Here is a 17883-nt window from a genome sequence, read left to right on the forward strand (position 1 = left end):
TTTTTCGTTTCGACATGAAAAGTTGAAAAATCTGTCACATTTCTGAAAATTCTAAAAACCAGTGTCATAACTAGCTAGACCTGTTTTATACTCGCCAGGCAAAAAGCTAACAAAATTAGTGTATACACCTCTAATAGTTGGCTTTCTGTAAATTGTCGTTACAAAATTATTATTTTCACGTTTAATATTGACATCAAGAAATGATAAACAATTGTCACTTTCACATTCTGACGTAAAATATATGTTGGTATTCCTGTTGTTCACGAAGCCTTGAAGTGGGGCAGATGCCCAGGTGATGACAAGAGAACAAAGACATCATCAACATATCTTCAGACAGTGGTTTAAATTCCGTAGGGCAGTTATCTCAGTTATATTGGTTTACCGTAATTGGCTTTAAATATGGTACCAGAAATTAAGCTAGATTGTATGTAGGTGTATGTATGGCCGATAAAATAGGTCAAAATGGTGGACTACCTTGAACACTAGATTTGTGAACTTTACATAAACCATAAAGAATCCCTAATTAGGATAGGGCTGACAAGCTAGACCTGATCAAAATTAGCAACGCATTTGTTTCATCGGATGACAACAGAAAGCGAGTATTCGGAATATTTACAAAGGGGGACTGGTAGTTGTCATATACTATAACCTTCCTCTGCATTATCTTTATTTTGCTTCGTTACTATTGCTTATTTTAAAAATATATCTTACATAACACAGGGCGTTTCTGTATTTTTATATATAATCTCCTGCATTTTGTGAAGACCTTCCAGCGCAATATTTCGGAATTTAAAGTATGTTTTGGCCAATCTAGGGGGCCGAAGGTTAAAAAGTTTTCACAGCTCGTCGGGCCTCAACCATGGTCTCCTTTGACACTGAATAATTTAGCCCATCCACTTTCAAAGTCGCTTCGCCGGGCCTGTCTTATTATACCTGATAAACACAATCACAAAAACGGTTATGAATTAATACAATAAAAAAACATATTATTATGGATTTCCTTAAAAGTTCAAAAATCCATGATTCAATCTTTCATGGTTGTTTGAACCTGAAGGGTTCTTTGTCGTCATTGTAAATACCTTTCAAAAGGTTTTTTTACAGCAAAAACACTTTCCATTTTACGATAGATTTGACAGAACTCTAAGGCAGCATCAAGCGTGTTTCTGTTTTTGCAAGTTTCAGAGCAAGTCGGCCCCAACCAATGAGTCTCTAGGCCCTTATTCTTAAAAAACGATTATTCATAATAAACGTCGGCTCAGAATAAACGGTAGAGGGTCGGAATAAACGGGTAGGGGGTCTGAACTTAAAAAACGATGATTTCAAGTCAGAACTTAAAAAACGATGATTTTCAGTCGGAACTTGCGAAACGTCGGGAAGAACAAACACAGATTACTCTAGACATCCGAGGGCAAGAATACTAACAAAGAAAAAAAGAAAGTTTGCAAAAATTTGGTGGGGAGAACTCCTAATAGCTCCGGAGGGGTCAAAAGAGAACAAAAATTAATAAATGCCCCGCTTACAGGGCGTTTATAAGGCACCTGAGTACAGTACTATCAAGCTTACAATAGAATTCGCATAATTACCCTGTCAGACAATTCTCACCTAGAATATCTCGCACTAAATAATTCCCAACTGGATAATTGTCCCGGATGACTTTCCCCGCCAACATTTACTTTGATAATTGTTAAAGAGAACCACGATAATTAATCCCTGTAAATGAGAATTCCTGTGAGTTTGTAGGGCATGATGCTATTTTAATACCCTTAATAACAATTTTCAGCAAGAGCTTTGCCTAATTATAATTTTTTTTTAATCTTTTTTAATTTAAGTTTTGTCATACCTTTTCTCGGCGTATAAAAGAGTATAAGAATGTAGGTATACTGAGTGTAGTGAACGGTAAAACTTCCCGCAACTAAAAAATAGCAGTGTTATAATTAAATATCTAAGGGCCTGTTTACATGAGAGGCGGGACGGGATGTCCAGGATGAATTTCCCCTTAATTAAAATACAGTAGACTCCCAGGAAGTCGAACATCGGTTAACTCGAACTTTTATTTGCTCGAACTGTTTTCTACGGCCCCTAATACTTTCTTATAAAAACTACTCGTTAACTCGAACCCTGGATAACTCAAACATTCGTTTTCTCGAACCATTTTTTGGTTCCCTTTAACTTAATTTCTTCGGATAACCCAAACTTTTCAGTGTCAAGTAGAAAATAAATGTTTGAAAAATGAATAATGGTATGTAATGTAGCCAGAAATTTCGAAAAAGTTGTTCTTAAATGGTTCTCTTTACAAAGGAGCCAAAATGTGCGTTTTGATGGATTAAAACTGACACTGTTGTTAGTTGTTTTGCAAAGTCTGGAATTTCAAAAGAAAACCAATCTGAAGCCTTGCTGGATGTTGACGATCCCTTTAAAGATCTTCAAGAAAAGTTGGATAAGCTTGCCGATCCACGTCCCCGACTTCTTCCAAGAAGGAACCACTGTGAATGATATCGTCTCTGCTGGTGATTCTGTCATCAACACAGAACTAATATCTCATTTTTGTCTAAGTTTGAATTAACGGGAGCTTCGCTTGAGTCGAACATTCGTTAAGTCGAATTGTTTTCTCTTGCCCCTCGGAGGTTTAAGTTACCGGGAGTTATCTGTATGCAGAAAGTATCTTGTTCGTCCCGGGATGGTTTGTTCATCATTTGAAAAAATGTCCCGCTGATCTCGCTTAACCAGACGGAACGAAATTGTCTCGGCACAAAATCTTTTTTGAAGTTTATATGGAAAAATTGATTTATAGTATAGTTGATGATGAAAGCCGGACAGGAAACGTCCCGTCCCAGCATTTTAAAAGCCTTGTTGTAAAGTCTTGATTTTGTTTCACTTTCGATCTCTTTCAAATACACGTATTGACAAGCTCCTACTTTTTTTCATGACGCACTTTACCCTGGAATACCCTGGAGCAGCTTTTTAAGGTGACGGTATACCTTTATTGTATCAAAAATCAATTTTTTTTATTAGCCATTTTTACTAAAGAAACGACGATCTTTCCAACGATGAAACTATCTATTTATTTTTCGAAAGGGAATATTGACTTTATCCAAATAACTAACTTTTTTCTGATCGGTCTTTCACACCTCAAATTGAATAAGAGTTAAGAGTGAATGTTTTAACACTTAAGCTTGGTTCTCACTATAGGGTAAACTCACTATAGAGTAAACTTTTAAAAATAAATTATATTTCCTTTCCGAAAAGAAATGGCCATCTGAAAAAAAACTTTCAGTTCTAAAAATGTATCCCATCCTGTTCTGTTTCTGTGAGTCATAGAAAAATGTTAAACGACTTAGAAGGCAGGGTGTGTTTCAAAAATGTCTCTGTAATTTTCACGAGTTAAAAAGTTTCAAATTATTTTCATATTATTTGATAGGTATTTAAAAATGCTTTTTGGTGATGTATGAATGAAAAAACTTTGATTAACTATCGCTGAAAAAATCACGATTTAAAAAACCATGCTCAAAAGGTATACCGTCACCTTAAAACAATGTTAGCAAATTTGAGGGGAACCTCTATGTGGCTGAAATTCTTTGTATATAGTCTCCCAATGGCGTGGCTGACAGTGTTCTCACTGTTTTCTTAAAATGTCTGCATGAAAAAAGCTTTAGTGGAAATATTCTGACCTAACTTAGAATACGGCTCGTCTTAAGACAGGACGGACCATCTTCACGCAACATGCAACACGGTGGCACATTTTTGACATGCTTTCCTGTCAATTGATGGGCCAGGACCAACCTGTGATATGGCGTTAAAAGATGTTTGCATACTTCAAGACCTTGTATTTAACGTAAATTAACTCCAATAAAGTAAAATAACTGACCTGCTGCAACTTTTTTCTAGCGTATTGTTGTATATGACTAGCTGAGATTAAATCGAGTTATGCATTTCAAGTTTGTTGTGAGTAGCAAGCAATACTACTTGGCAACTCTTCGTGCAAGATCAGATCAGTGAATTTTTTAAAGTAGTTATAGAGACTTCCTTGTTGCATGATTAGAGATGGTTTTCCCTGGATTGTTGTGTGCGTAATGACTAGCTAAATAATTATGACTTAATATCAAGACATAACATTCAGTTCAGTTTAATGTAATGCTATATATAAACAGCTTGCTATTTTCAAGCTATACATATGATGATCATCATGATCATCTTCGATGGAATTATTGCAACTTGACCTATTACGTAATTTAAGAGGCAGAATCGCTTTAGCTGGGACAGCCATGATTGAAATATTTTGTTATGTATTTAAAAAAAGAAACTTGACTATGATTTAAAGAAATATTGTGTGTGTTAATTTATATTTTATGTGATCAACATCACTAGTTTCGAACAATACACCCTTTCAACTATTTTCAGGAGTGGTAAACAAACGCTGTTCACAGCTCCCATTTGAGCTACAGAAACCTTTTTTGAATATTCTTGCCCAACTGGGCATCAAACCCACAACCACTTGGACATAAGTCGAACTCTACTGGCTGTGCTACTATTTCCCATTTATCAAATTTATTTGTCAATTTATGTGTTTGTTCAATTTTTAAAAAAAGAATTTATGACGTGGCATTTGTATTGTTTACTACTATAGCTTTATTGGTAATAGATTATATTTAGAGAAAACATGATTTATTCCGTTCCATACATTTTTTGTTCTCTTTAGTCCGCTCCTATAGACACAGTTGGGCCAGGTGTGTTCAATTTTTTTAAAATTTTAAACAGTGTGACCAGTACAAGATTTAACTTTAGTCTGTGAGTCTTCAGACTGACTCATATTGTGATTGTCTTTAAATTTGGGCCTCTCTTTTTTCGGGTACGATTTTTAAAAGCACAAGTGTCCTTTGCCAATAGTTGTGCTTGTCCCATCTTATGAAACAGTCTTTTAAAAGCATGGGAATTGTTTGTCAATAGTTTGGTCTGTCTGACCTTATGGCCCCTTTTCTAAAATTGCAAGAGTCCTTTGTGTACAGTTGAGTGTGCCCCATCCGATGTCACGTTTTTTAAAGACGAAAGATTCATTTGTCAATAGTCAATAGTACCAACTTAAGACGAATTTGCATATGTTTGTCGAAAGTTGGGCTGGGTCCGTTAATAGATGGGCCATCTCAACGCACCGACCCGTATTTTGACGGGCCAGCCCCGCGTCAAAGTTAGGCCGGTGTCTGCAGTTGGGTGAGAACAGAAACACTGTATTTGAACTGAAACAAAACACAAAACTTGTTTAATTTTACGATAAAATTTACGATAAATAAAACAAAATTTCATACAGAATTAAAAAAATTATTTTTATTGTTGCAAATTTATATATGCATTAGAAATAAATACTTTGGGTACATTTGCATGCAACCTCATCCCAAGGACTATTTGCTTCTTAAATGTGTTTGCTCATATGTCGAAAGTAGAAGACGCTGGGATCGACCTTGATTCGTATGTCCATATTTTATAAAGCATAGAAAAAAAGTCAATGTTTTTTTTACATCTTGGAACAAGTTTACGTACAATAGCGAAAAGAAATTATTTTCTCCCCTCTTTCTTCTATTCTTATATTACTTGTAATATTTTACACCATAATAATTTCTTCCAAAATATATACATAAGCATAATTATACGATGTATTTAACTTTTGCTCAACTCCTAAATCCCAAAAAAATATATACATACTTTCTACACAATAAGTTAAAAATATTATTTGTTACGTATCTATAGATTTCTATATATTTCTATAATAAACACAATTATTCTATGCGGGTCGGTAAATGCTGACTTTGCATGTTTCTTATACTGACACAATCAGAAGACTTGTTTTGAGGGCTGGGCTTTCGACACCAAAAAGACTAAATAAGCTAAGACACTACAACAAAACAAAACGACGCAACAACAATAACAACAACATCAACATCAATAACAACAATAACAATGACAATAAAACAACAATAAAACAACAATAATAAAAGTTATTGCTTAAAGATAACCTATCCATGGCCAGTGTATCTTGTTTTACACGAAGTCACAATAACCAGAAGCCGTTGCCATATCAATAACATTTTCTGATGACGTTAACATTCTGCGGGAGTAAAAAGACTACTAAACTGACATTATTTGTAGATAGTTTGGGTTCGGTTAGAAATACAAAAAGTAGTATAGCTTTTACGGCAAAATTTATAAAAATTGAAAGATTTATAAAGAACAAAAAAATGGCTCAACGTTTAAACAAAACAGAAATATCTTTAGTTGTGCTAAAATCAAAATTCGCCAACATGAGGGAATGTTTCATGAGATCTTTAGATTGTAGTGGAGACTCGCTTATGGCATACTACACATGCTAAGGAGATAAAATAGTGATATGACGAGTATTGAAGGGAATGACATGGAGCTTGCAGAAATTCTAGTTTCTCCTTTGGGTGACGCTGTTGTTGAACCTAAAACGACGAAAATATAAACAAATAAGCGTAATCGTAATGCATGACATTTCGCGAGAAAAAAAAATTGTTTCCGATGACATTTCACGAGAAAAAAATCGTTTGCGATGACATTTCGCAAGAAAAAAATCGTTTGCGATGACATTTCGCAAGAAAAAATTGTTTCCGATGACATTTCGCGACAAAAAAATCGTTTGCGATGACATTTTGCAAGAAAAAATTGTTTCCGATGACATTTCGCGAAAAAAAAATCGTTTGCGATGACATTTCGCAAGAAAAAATTGTTTCCGATGACATTTCGCGAGAAAAAAATCGTTTGCGATGACATTTCGCGACAAAAAAATCGTTTGCGATGACATTTCGCAAGAAAAAAATTGTTTCCGATGACATTTCGCGACAAAAAAATCGTTTGCGATGACATTTCGCAAGAAAAAATCGTTTGCGATGTCATTTCCCGAGACATCATTAAACATCGTGCGAACACATACCACATTGGAAAACTTACCAAATGGAGGAACAGCTTCGACTACAAAGCTTTTCGTTCCAGCAGCATTTTTTGCAACACATGTGTAGTTTCCATACTCCGACTGTTTGAAATTGGCCAAAAATAGATCAGGAACTGTGACAATGAGCGCAGGTGTTGAGTCCGCATCAGTTTTCGGCCTATACCATTTGTATTGCACGTCTGGGTCGCCAGAGATTTGACATTTACTTTTAAGCACACCTCCAATGTCTACAGTGACCTTTTGATATTCCACTTCTTCTTCGTGTTCAATATCTGAAAAGTAATAGTATAAAGATTTAGTTTTACAACTCGAAGTTTTAGACATGTTTCAATTTTCAATTGCTCCGTTTTCTCTTGTTTTGAAGGAGAGAAGACCGTAGACTGTCTTAAGACTTAATTGTTTATTATAGTTGCAGCAGGAACAGCTCTTGCCTATTTGCATCAACAGGATTACACATTTTTGAATAACGGTAAAAATGAAAAGTTGATTTTCAAACAAACGCCGCTCGCGTCTCAAATAAATAATAAAAGCTGATTCTCTAGGAAACCAAATCTATGAACCACCAGTACTGGTGTTAGCTAGCCTTTATTTTGTCTGCTAGACGGACAATTCCCAATTGAAACTACTAGTTGACTTTTCCAATTAAGCATCTTTTTTAAACTAATGACATTTTTCCCTGCTATTTACCCACTGCATTTGTTTCAAAGATTCATTCATCGAATATACATTTTTAATTCTTATTAGTATGAAACAATGAAATGCTTTGAGTTTAACGATTTGTAATCCTTGATCTATGTTAAAAAAAATTAGTGGCAGGAGAGCTGCTCCGGCATCTGGGATTACAGAAATTCAAATTTTACCACTGTTGACACCCCAGTAGAAAAATTTGAAGAATCTTAAGAAAATTCCCAATTGGGCTTTCACAGGTCTAATTGTGAATTTCTAGCTAACACCCTGACTGTTAAGTAAACATACATAAATAAAAAATTATAATTGAAAAAATTTTCAACATCCAAACAGTCTTGGATGTCGAGATTACTACCATCATTTAAACATAACCAAAAAACTTACATGCTACAATAAGGCTCATCATTTTATAACTTTTCCCTCCGATATTCTCCGCCATACAAACATAATTATTCGTGTCTTTCATCTGCGCATTTTGGATCTTCAAACTAGCCATGCCTTGACTTTGTACTAACGTTTTGTTGGCGTCTTCTCCGTCAAAGATTTTCCACGTTACTAGAGGTTTGGGTTGTCCCTCAGCAATGCACACATATTCGTTGGACTGGCCAATGTTGATTGTTTGGTTTCCAAAGTCAGTTGAAGTTTGTATGACAGCTTTAGCTAAAACATGGAAAACAAAAGGGATTGTTCTGAAGTCAGCATAAGTTTATAATCGACAATTACGCTAAATTTAAAAAAAAATACAAATGAATACAAATTTTAAATACAGAGAGGGGACTTAAGCCTAATATTAACAATATATGGATAAACTATGATTTTTACATTAAACATAATTTTTAAGTCAGTGAAGATAACAAAGGGCTGGTAATTCTAAATCAGATTTATATAGCTATATCGCAAGTATTACCTTTCTACTTTAGAAACATTAGAACTTACTGGGGAGCCCTGCATTTAGGTATTTTGTGAATTTGAGTAGTCAACTTAAATTCAAAACAAATACAAAATTTTACACTCACTAAATTTAAAACTTTATTACAAAAAGGAAAATCAATAGGCCTTAAGATTCCTTTCAGACAGACAGACAGACAGACAAAATATATACAAACCTGATTTGCGTATTTGCGTATATCCAACTTCCTTGTCAAATTTTGAATATTTCACACATTCTAGTTGACATTTAAAATCGTCTTCTTGTAAGTTTTTAATGTTTATGTAAATTTTCGGACTTGAAAGATTTATGGAGTAACGATTTTCATAAGCTTTCTGGTACGTTACAAAGCCAGTCGAGTTAATACTGGCAATACTTGTACGGTTCAGGTCACACAATACTCCAATATCAAGATTATGTGACGAAATGTCAGGATTCTTCATGGTAAACACGACCTCCAATGCACCTCCTAGTTTACCATAGTAAATATCTTGCTCGACTAGAATTTGCAATGCTGAACTGCCTGAAACAAAAAAATAAGAATTCAAAAAGGCAAACACACCATGAGTGTAGATATTACATTTTCTCTGATTATGAACCTGTAGTTCTGAAAGCTGAAATATATGATAAGTTCAATTGGACCAATAAGTTGAGAAAAAAAAATTGTATCGTGTAACAGAAAAGATGTATATAAAACAAGTTTTTAAAAAAATGGACGTGTTTGAATTTGCCCGATTAGTTGTACGACTTTTTCTTTTGAATTTTTTTGTGTTGTTACTTTTTGTAGTTTTTAAGTATTTTCTTGAAGAGTTTTAAATATTTTGTGTGTGTTTGATAGTAGTAAAGTTGTTTTTTTAAAAAGAGAAGAAAGCAGAAACGTGTGTTTTAAACACTGTTTCATTTTTTTTTTTTTTTTTAGAAAAATCAAGGCTTATTTTTGTCCTTTTTTTTAACAGTAACAACATGCGTTAAAAAATAAATTAAATAAAATCTAATTTAAACATCTGCATTCAAACTTATAACCTTTTAATAATCTGTATATATAGATACACTCGTGTATTTCTGCCAAATATATATTAGTTTTAGGAGTTCCTTAGTGAGTTTCTCAAAATAAAATAAATGTTTAGTAGAACAATATACATCTGCAGGCATTAAACTCGGACAATGTAAAATTGATGGTTGTTCTACATCTACATTTTGCATAAAATTGAAAAACACATAATCATGAATTAAAAAAGCTCTTAACTTCTTACTCAAATTACAGATTTAACCACTAACATAGAAATACTTTGTGTATTTATAATCAATTTTTTCCTTCAAGCAGTCACCATCAAACTGATGTCATAATTTCGCATATAGTGCTATCTCAGAAATAAATGAAGTATTTTCCAGAAAGTAAAAGATACTTATAGCATTACTTTACATATCTATACATTCTTGTAATATAATTTTTTCCAACTTGTTTTTTGCAGGAGAAAATGTGGAAAAATAGTCATCCGCAACAAATTATACAGCAAAATTTTTCTTTGTACATTGATTATTTGTTGGACCAAAGGGACTATTGACAAATTATGTTTTCCTCCTTGCTTGTAGAAGTACCATGGAATACTATGATACGGCAGAACACCAGCATTTGGTTTTTGCAGTGTAGAATACCCAGTGTAGGTATTTTTTGAACATTTCAAACCATGCAGGATATGAGCACAATATTCTAACAAAAACAGTGTTTCTTTTTACATTTATATACTAAAATTTGTTCTTGTTTTTTATGAAAATATTTTTTGTTAAAAATACATGGTGTTTTTTTGTTGCTGCATCATATAAGTATATATTACCAAGAAATGATATGAAAATGTAACATTGTTTAAAACTATTTGTTGAAAAAGGGGTTTCCAACTACTGCTATTATATAGTACTAAATTTATTATTTTTTTAAACTTACTAGCAACTACTAGATATTGAACAACATGATGGTGTAAACATTTTTAGTGCCTGCAAAACTTTAAATGCATTTTTTCCTAAACTATATAGAGTTCGAGAAATTAAATTTAATATAACTTTCTGGGAAGTGACATTGAGAGATCCAGAAACTAAATCCAATACATTAAAATAAGATGTATCAGGTGCATCTTCCAGACTCGAGTTTTTTAATTTTAAAAAACATGCATCTTCTAAATTTCAGCTGAGGCTTAACGTGTTTATTAGTTTACACTTTTTACACTTGAACGATCTTATTTGTGTTCTTTTGTTTTAAAATTAGATTCAATGAAAACTCAGCAATATATAATGTGAAAGATTTTATATACAGGATTGAAATAAATTTTTTTTGGTTGAAATGTTAGTAAGATAAAACAAATAATGGTTTCAAATAATTTTTCTTAGAAATTTTTAGACTTCCAATACTTTGTTCCTAATCTGTGAACAAAGGTCATTACAAAAATTACATGAAAAACACTTCTTGGAAAATCATTCATGTAAACCTTATTTTTGAAGAAACAAACTCATTCCAAAAAGGTATTTTTAGGTGTCAAATTTCTTTATAAAAACAAGAAAATTCATCAATATTTTGGTAAAAACCATAATTTTGTTATTTTTTTCTTGTTATTTGTGGAAGAATCTAACCTTGTGGTATAAAAATTAAAAAACATTGGTATCACATGAAAATTATTACTGGCAAAATAAACTTTTCACCCTGAGCAAAATTTAACATGCATGAACACAACTAATAGTACAGAATCTAACTACTTGAACAGCAATGGTTTATTAACCCATATACCCAACTGGTACTTTCCAGTACTTACTACCGGTATTGTGTAATGTATATATTTAGGTAATTTAAATTCAACCTAACTTAAAAATATTTTGCGGTTAAGAAATTATTCAATATATATTGAAACCCCAGACTAAATTTCAGGTTCATGCCATCTTTCATTCTCTCATTAGATTTTGTACACTACTATTTTGCTGCACCTAGACATTTCACTTTCAGTTTATTATTATTATAATTTAATAAGTTTTGTTTTTTCTTCAACATCAAGTTTCTATATAAAAATAAGGAAAAAAGTTATTTCCCCACCCCCAATTTTTTTAGTGATCTTGACAAGCACCTTTCTTTTTACCAAATAACTAGCTGGTAGCTCTAGGGGAACAAACATTTTTAAATAATGGTCCCCAATTAATTGAGTTCTTTGATGCTAGTTTTAAAATACCTTAAAATCTTTTAAAGATATGTTAGGAAAATAACTGATTATTCCTCTGCTAAAACTAATAAATCTTCTTTGGCATTTGAAAACTAAAGGACTGGGGCCACTCAGTCCTTTTGCAAAAGTTAGTGTCATATACCAGTTGCTTAAAGGTAACTATAGCTTAGCTAGCTATACCAAAAACAACAAAACATAGCTACAATACATACAAGGCCATTTTGGTGGTAAAAAAGGTTATATAGACTGGTTAGTAAAAATGGGAAATGTAATACCTGAACAACTTCTGGTAAACTGGAGAATAGGTATAAATACTGCAACAAGCCACATGTTGACAGCTCTTTACTATGCAAAAAAAGCAGAATCTTTTTGGATATAGTTTGACACGTTATTACACTTCAAACTTATGGTCTTGCAACGAATTATATTAAGAACATAAGTCACCACCTTATTAGTTTTAGAAAGCGAAAGTCATGCGTACATTCCGTTACAAATTCCCCTTTTGACATTTCTAATTAATTACAGCGCCTGTTTGTTTCGATGTTTTTTTCATCCTTATTTTCCCGGCTTTTTACATGAAATTGTCCATCACACGAGAATAAAATTTTACAACTTATTTAAGCTGGTTAAAATAATCGATTAATTGCCGACTTGTTAACATCACCTTGAGAGACAGATGGATTGAAATTTATAAGGCGACAGAAGCAAATATCAAAATAAAAGCATCGTTGATCGGGAATATTTTTTTCTTTGAACAGACAGTTAAATCGGCAACACATAGGCAACACATAAATATTGAAAATATCTTTTTAACCGTGTTTACGTTCTTCGAAATAATAAACCAACTAAAATATTTACATGATGTTAAGAATATTTTGCATTAAAGTGCTTGTCCTTACTGCAATGAAAGCGTTGGGGGATCGAGGTCGCGTTAGAACTATTCACATCAGAGAAAATTCGCACAAAGGTGTGAACAACACAAACGGAACACGTAACAAGTAATTTCTTAAAAGAAAGGCCTACCTGAGAAAGAATTTACACAATAAAAGCAGTTTCGTTATTCTTTGAGAGAAAGAATCCAGAAATATCATTAGTTCGTAGCCTAGTTTTTTGTTATCAAACTTAAATGTGCAAGTTGAAAAAGGGAGTAAAAAAGAAATTCTTCGTCATTTTCACATTAAGCTGTTTTTTGTGCAATAACTAAAATAGGCGAATCAGGGAAGAACTGGAAACATAGGTAAAAAAAACATAAAAGTTTTGCACAATCATTTAGACAGTTTGACGTGCTTTTGGGAAATATATTGCTTTCAAATTAAAGTGTGTTGGACAATTTTTTGTCATTCTCCTCAGATTTGCCATCTGCGATTTGATTAATAGGTTATGGCTAATTTTATGTACCAAAATTACTTCACTATTTACTGGGCGTATAACGAAGTGACATCCTGCATTAAAAAAAATGATTCTTTTATATAGAATTATTGGCTCCTAAGTTTGTTACGCCTATTCACGCTTTTATACGCCCGCATAAACAACTGCCCAATTAACTAGAACAATAAATCTATCAATTACAACAACAGAATCATGTTATAAATATCATGCTGTAATTGTGCTTTCGTATTGGCTTTACTGTAGTCACGTGTTAAAAATGTAAATTCCCATCAAGAAGAATGAGTAAATAACAATGATGTGAAAGTATTTAGATGGTTTTAAAAAAACATCAGGAGGGTTCCGCGCTTTAGCGAGAAAAATAGATAACTTGTGACAAAGCAAAACAGAATTTCCCTAACGTCCTCCACCAGAATTCCCTGTTCTTCTTACTAGGTGTATTTTTAATCCCCTAGTAAATATTGGATTTCCCTGATTAATTTTTAGAAAGGGTTCATTACCGATAATTGCGATAATTTAGCGAATGTTCAGATATGTCCACATTTTCCACATCTTGTTTACTTGTGATTATTTGTTACCATAGCAACAAACAATATTTTTCATATAAGATGAAAATATCTTGGTAGGTTATAAAATTTCGATTGATGTGAATAAAAAGGCACAGTTCATCTCTTAGAATATATAAGTTTAAAAAGTAAGTCGTGGAGGGGCGGATCAGTTATTGGGGTGAACTACAAGCATACTCGGGAAATATCAACAAAGGTTTTTCCTTTTACTTGCAATTAAATTTGTCGGCTGTTTTACGGCAAGCCAAATGTTTCCATTTCTTGTTTTTATTTGCTTCTGTTTTGCACTATTATTCAAATTTATGAAATATGTTTAATTTAAATTTCACAAAAATTAAAGCGAAGGTACAGAGTTTTATAAATTCATGTATTTCATTTAAAAAAGAGAGAAAAAGAACGCATGATATCGCACGATTCGAGATGAAATTTTCTTGTCGAGATTTTTTGAAATTTTTTCGTGAAAAACATCGTCTACGCGGCACGATAAAAGAGGAAAGTTTTACGCCATCTTGAGATTGATAAATTATTCAGTTCTTCTGATTGAAAAGTATTCCATATTTAAAAAACATGTCACAAAATTGCATTTAAACACTTCATAAAATTTTCATCGTCTTCTCAATTATTGTTTTCATTAAATAAGATTGATGAATCATGGGCGACATATTAAATCGGGAAATTGGAAATTTTTCGGGTAACACGCGATTTTCCGTATAAATAAAAACAGGGGCGGACTATATCTTCATGTTTCTTCTCGCAATTTAAAAATTTTTGAAAATTTGCTGGAATATGCTTATTTTGTAAACAAGGAATGAACCATTTACAAAAAGAATAAGAACAAAAGAGAACAAAAAACAACGAAAGATGGCGCGTCTTTATCACCAGCCAGACAATTTTATCTTTTTGGCGCAACATTACAATTTCATAAAAGCGTAGTTTTTGTGAATCTAATTTTCGCAGTAGTAGAATATTTTATTTTGTTTTCTTTTCTTTTTTTTTAATTAAACATCAAACTGCAACTGGAAACTTATAAAACAATTACTAGCCTCATATGTATGTATTACGCAGGGTACAGTTTTGTCACCAGATTACACCTGACAAAGCAAATCTGACTAAATTGAAACTTCCATTAAAGGCCATTATTACTCGGTATATACTTGTTATTCGATTTCACAGGAAGATATCCAAGTTAGTATGCGCTTTTGCCTTTAAAATATGAGAGAAAAAAAGGGAAAAAAACTGTGGGTATGAGGGTGGTCCAAAGATCCTAACTTTGTTGTTTTAGTTAAAACATGGCACATGGTTCCAATGGTAATCCAATGGTTGGGTTTTTATTATTCTGTAAGTTAGTAACAGAAATTTTAACGCCATTTTTATCCTAAGAAAATCACACTTTCTCTTCACCGAATGTAACTAGCCTACCCCGAAATATACGTGTAACGGCCAAAAATATTTTCCATACGAACTATGACTTTTGGTACGTCTCAATAAAAGAATTTAACCATATGAACGCTGGATTGAAAGATCTTGAATTGGAATCTCATAAACACCTTACATAGAGATCAAAACCATAGACAAAATAAGTAGCAAAATGTGATTTTTTTAGTGAAAGATTAATGTATCCCTTCCCCCAATGACAGTGTTGATTTAGACCTTGTTTTGTGAGAAGAGACCTTGTTTTTGAGAGAATTGCCACTATATAATCTGTGTGGGAATGTAGTTCTCTCGTGGTTCACATTTGCGTAATGACAAGCACATTTTGGAGCCCCAACTTCTCCCCCAGATGATTATAGAGATCTTTCATTGTAGACCTTTTTGGCCTCTCTCTTCCCCCTTTTTTCATGCTCCTCTGTAATTAGCGTCGCGCCAGTTGCAGCTTGATACGAAGCTCTATTGAAAAAGGTTTTATTAACGCGATTATTAAGGTTGCCTTCTGGTGTGAAATTATGATCAGGTTCACCTAGGTATTCTGTCGTTTATTTCTGCCAAGTTCTGTCAAATAACCATAACGAATATGTTCGGTAAGCTGGATTAATATAAAGAGATTAGAATTATGCGGGTGTAAAAGAAAATAGCGTGTACAGAACTTTCATGTACCTGCAGTTAACCGAACGAATATCAGTATAACGAATATTACGAGAAGTTTACAAAGACAAAAACAAACTTCTGCTTAATACAGGCAGAATTCTTCTAGGAAATCCTGTATCCATCGTTGGTTAATTCACTTGTTGTAACAAAGATTTTATTGCTTTTGGGGGGATATGGTAATTTTACCACCTTAGTCGGATTTACACATTTTATGACTTTTAGTCTTTACCTATTACCAGAAGATACGAGTCTTACAACAAATGTTGGATGTTTATAAATTTTGTTGGTGAGCGAAGTAAAATTATTTCCCCTGCTAAAAACGAGGCCCATATTACCCATCTTCTAAAATAGGGTTACTAGTAGCGTTTTGACCACATCAAAATTTAGTATATGAAAGTCATGTATGACTATTAACAACTTCGCCCTATATTAATAGGCTAGTCGATTGAAAAATCCACTTAGGCAGAAAGAGCAACAAAAAAGATCCGTCATTTCTTTCTATCTGTAACTCATTTTTTATTATTTATAACGGTTGATTCGCAAATTTGATTTTAAATTACCGAACAAAAAAACTAGAATTTTACTCAATTTTGGACAGAATTTGTATCTTAAAAACCGTAACTAACAAAATCTGTGACATGCAAACACGACAAAAGTATGTCAAATTTGGCAACAGCCTAGAAACACGATTCCCTAATTACATGTTTTTTAAAATTTTAGAATTTTGATGTTTTTACTTTAAGACACTATTGAATTGATGTGTGTATAATTTTTTAACTTAATCCAGTATGTGGAAATGCTGTTTTGATGTTAATTATGTCACGATCAAAATCTTCTTAATTTTTCACTTTTACTAATAAGCCGTCGTTTCCAGCAGAGTTAAATTAGGAAAAAATGAAAAAAACTGTTGTAACAATTGGTTGAGTGTGATATTTATAAAGAGATAAAAGAACAACAACTCTTTTAGGGCCTTTTTATATGAGAACCAGGAAACTCGGCCATCGAGTTTCTTGGTAGAGCGGGATAATATCAACTCGGGTTTATATGTAAATTTGTCATTTTCCATCCCGGGTTTATATGAAGAAAAATTAGCGGGAAATTAAAAGTGGCGGAGTGAGTATGTAAACAAATATGGCTTCCATCAACAGAAAAAAGAAGATAGCGATACTGTTTATGCTTGAAACAACTTTTCTATCACTATTAATTATTACTTAATTTTTTTTTAAAATTACCATCATTTCAGACCAATTTAAATATTATTCATTTAAATATATTATGGGGCTATTATTTATCTCCCACACACTTAAAACAGGATAAAAAGTTAATTTTAGATGATTCTCAATTATAATTTCAGTGAAACCTGGTGTTTTCAGCATGTTTCATGGTTTTGTTGTCTTTTTATTACAAATGCACTATAATACAAAAACAAATATATCCATTAATTTGCATTAGTAGTGATAATTATTTGCTCTTCTAAAGCTTACATAACTTTCTCTACTTAGCCACCGAGTTTTTTCTGTTTACATGGACAAATATCCATCCCGTTTAACCGGGATCCCGGCTCGCTTACCCGAGATCTCGGTTCACCAAGTTTCCTGCTGTAACCGGGGCGAGACGAATATGCACCATATAAACACGGTTTCATTATTCAGCGTTCTTTCGCAAATATCCGAGATCTCGGTCATGCGGGATATCTCGGTGGACCGAGTTTCCCGGTCTCATATAAAAAGCTTCGGCCGTAACAGGTTGTTTGCTTGCTGTATGAAATTAAAGATTTCACATTGTACCAAATTTCGGGTCAGGATTTCAAAAATCACATTCATTCTGTTTGAAAAGGTTTAGAGATAGCAGCGGTGCAGCAAAGAAAACTATTTCGGGAAAGGTGTATTAATAAGCCATTGCAATGCAAAGAATCTGTTAAAGCACAATATCTCTGTAACCGTTTGTCAAATGTACATACATGGTCCTATACATTTTCCTGATCAGGCTTTCTAGCTGTACACATGTGTAAACAAATTTTTAAAAAAATTGTGTGTGTTTGACGGTTCTTATTGACGTCATCAAAATCCAAGT

General features: G+C 32.9%; 1 protein-coding gene across 1 annotated transcript; it reads right to left on the bottom strand.

The window, feature by feature from the left end:
• Nucleotides 1-5232: 5232 nt before the first annotated feature.
• Nucleotides 5233-12355, bottom strand: LOC130630241 (limbic system-associated membrane protein-like). The gene is made up of 6 exons (XM_057443656.1): nucleotides 12221-12355; nucleotides 12049-12118; nucleotides 8752-9096; nucleotides 8030-8305; nucleotides 6958-7230; nucleotides 5233-6452 (listed from the first exon to the last, which is right to left on the bottom strand). The coding sequence occupies exons 2-6, from the start codon at nucleotides 12101-12103 to the stop codon at nucleotides 6337-6339; spliced, it is 1065 nt and encodes a 354-aa protein (XP_057299639.1). The 5' UTR covers nucleotides 12104-12118; nucleotides 12221-12355; the 3' UTR covers nucleotides 5233-6336.
• Between the last annotated feature and the right edge of the window lie 5528 nt (nucleotides 12356-17883).

The sequence above is a fragment of the Hydractinia symbiolongicarpus genome, chromosome 2, assembly GCF_029227915.1.
Source record: "Hydractinia symbiolongicarpus strain clone_291-10 chromosome 2, HSymV2.1, whole genome shotgun sequence".
In the NCBI taxonomy this organism is placed as follows: Eukaryota; Metazoa; Cnidaria; class Hydrozoa; order Anthoathecata; family Hydractiniidae; genus Hydractinia; species Hydractinia symbiolongicarpus.

Excerpts from the sequence above, each read along its gene's own strand:
- LOC130630241 (XM_057443656.1), bottom strand. The coding sequence starts at position 12,103 with ATGTGGCTTGTTGCAGTATTTATACCTATTCTCCAGTTTACCAGAAGT. Across the intron at positions 8,306-8,751 it reads TACGCAAATACGCAAATCAG|CTAAAGCTGTCATACAAACT; the intron begins GTTTGTATATAT and ends TCCATGTTTTAG. Across the intron at positions 7,231-8,029 it reads GATGAGCCTTATTGTAGCAT|ATATTGAACACGAAGAAGAA; the intron begins GTAAGTTTTTTG and ends ATTACTTTTCAG.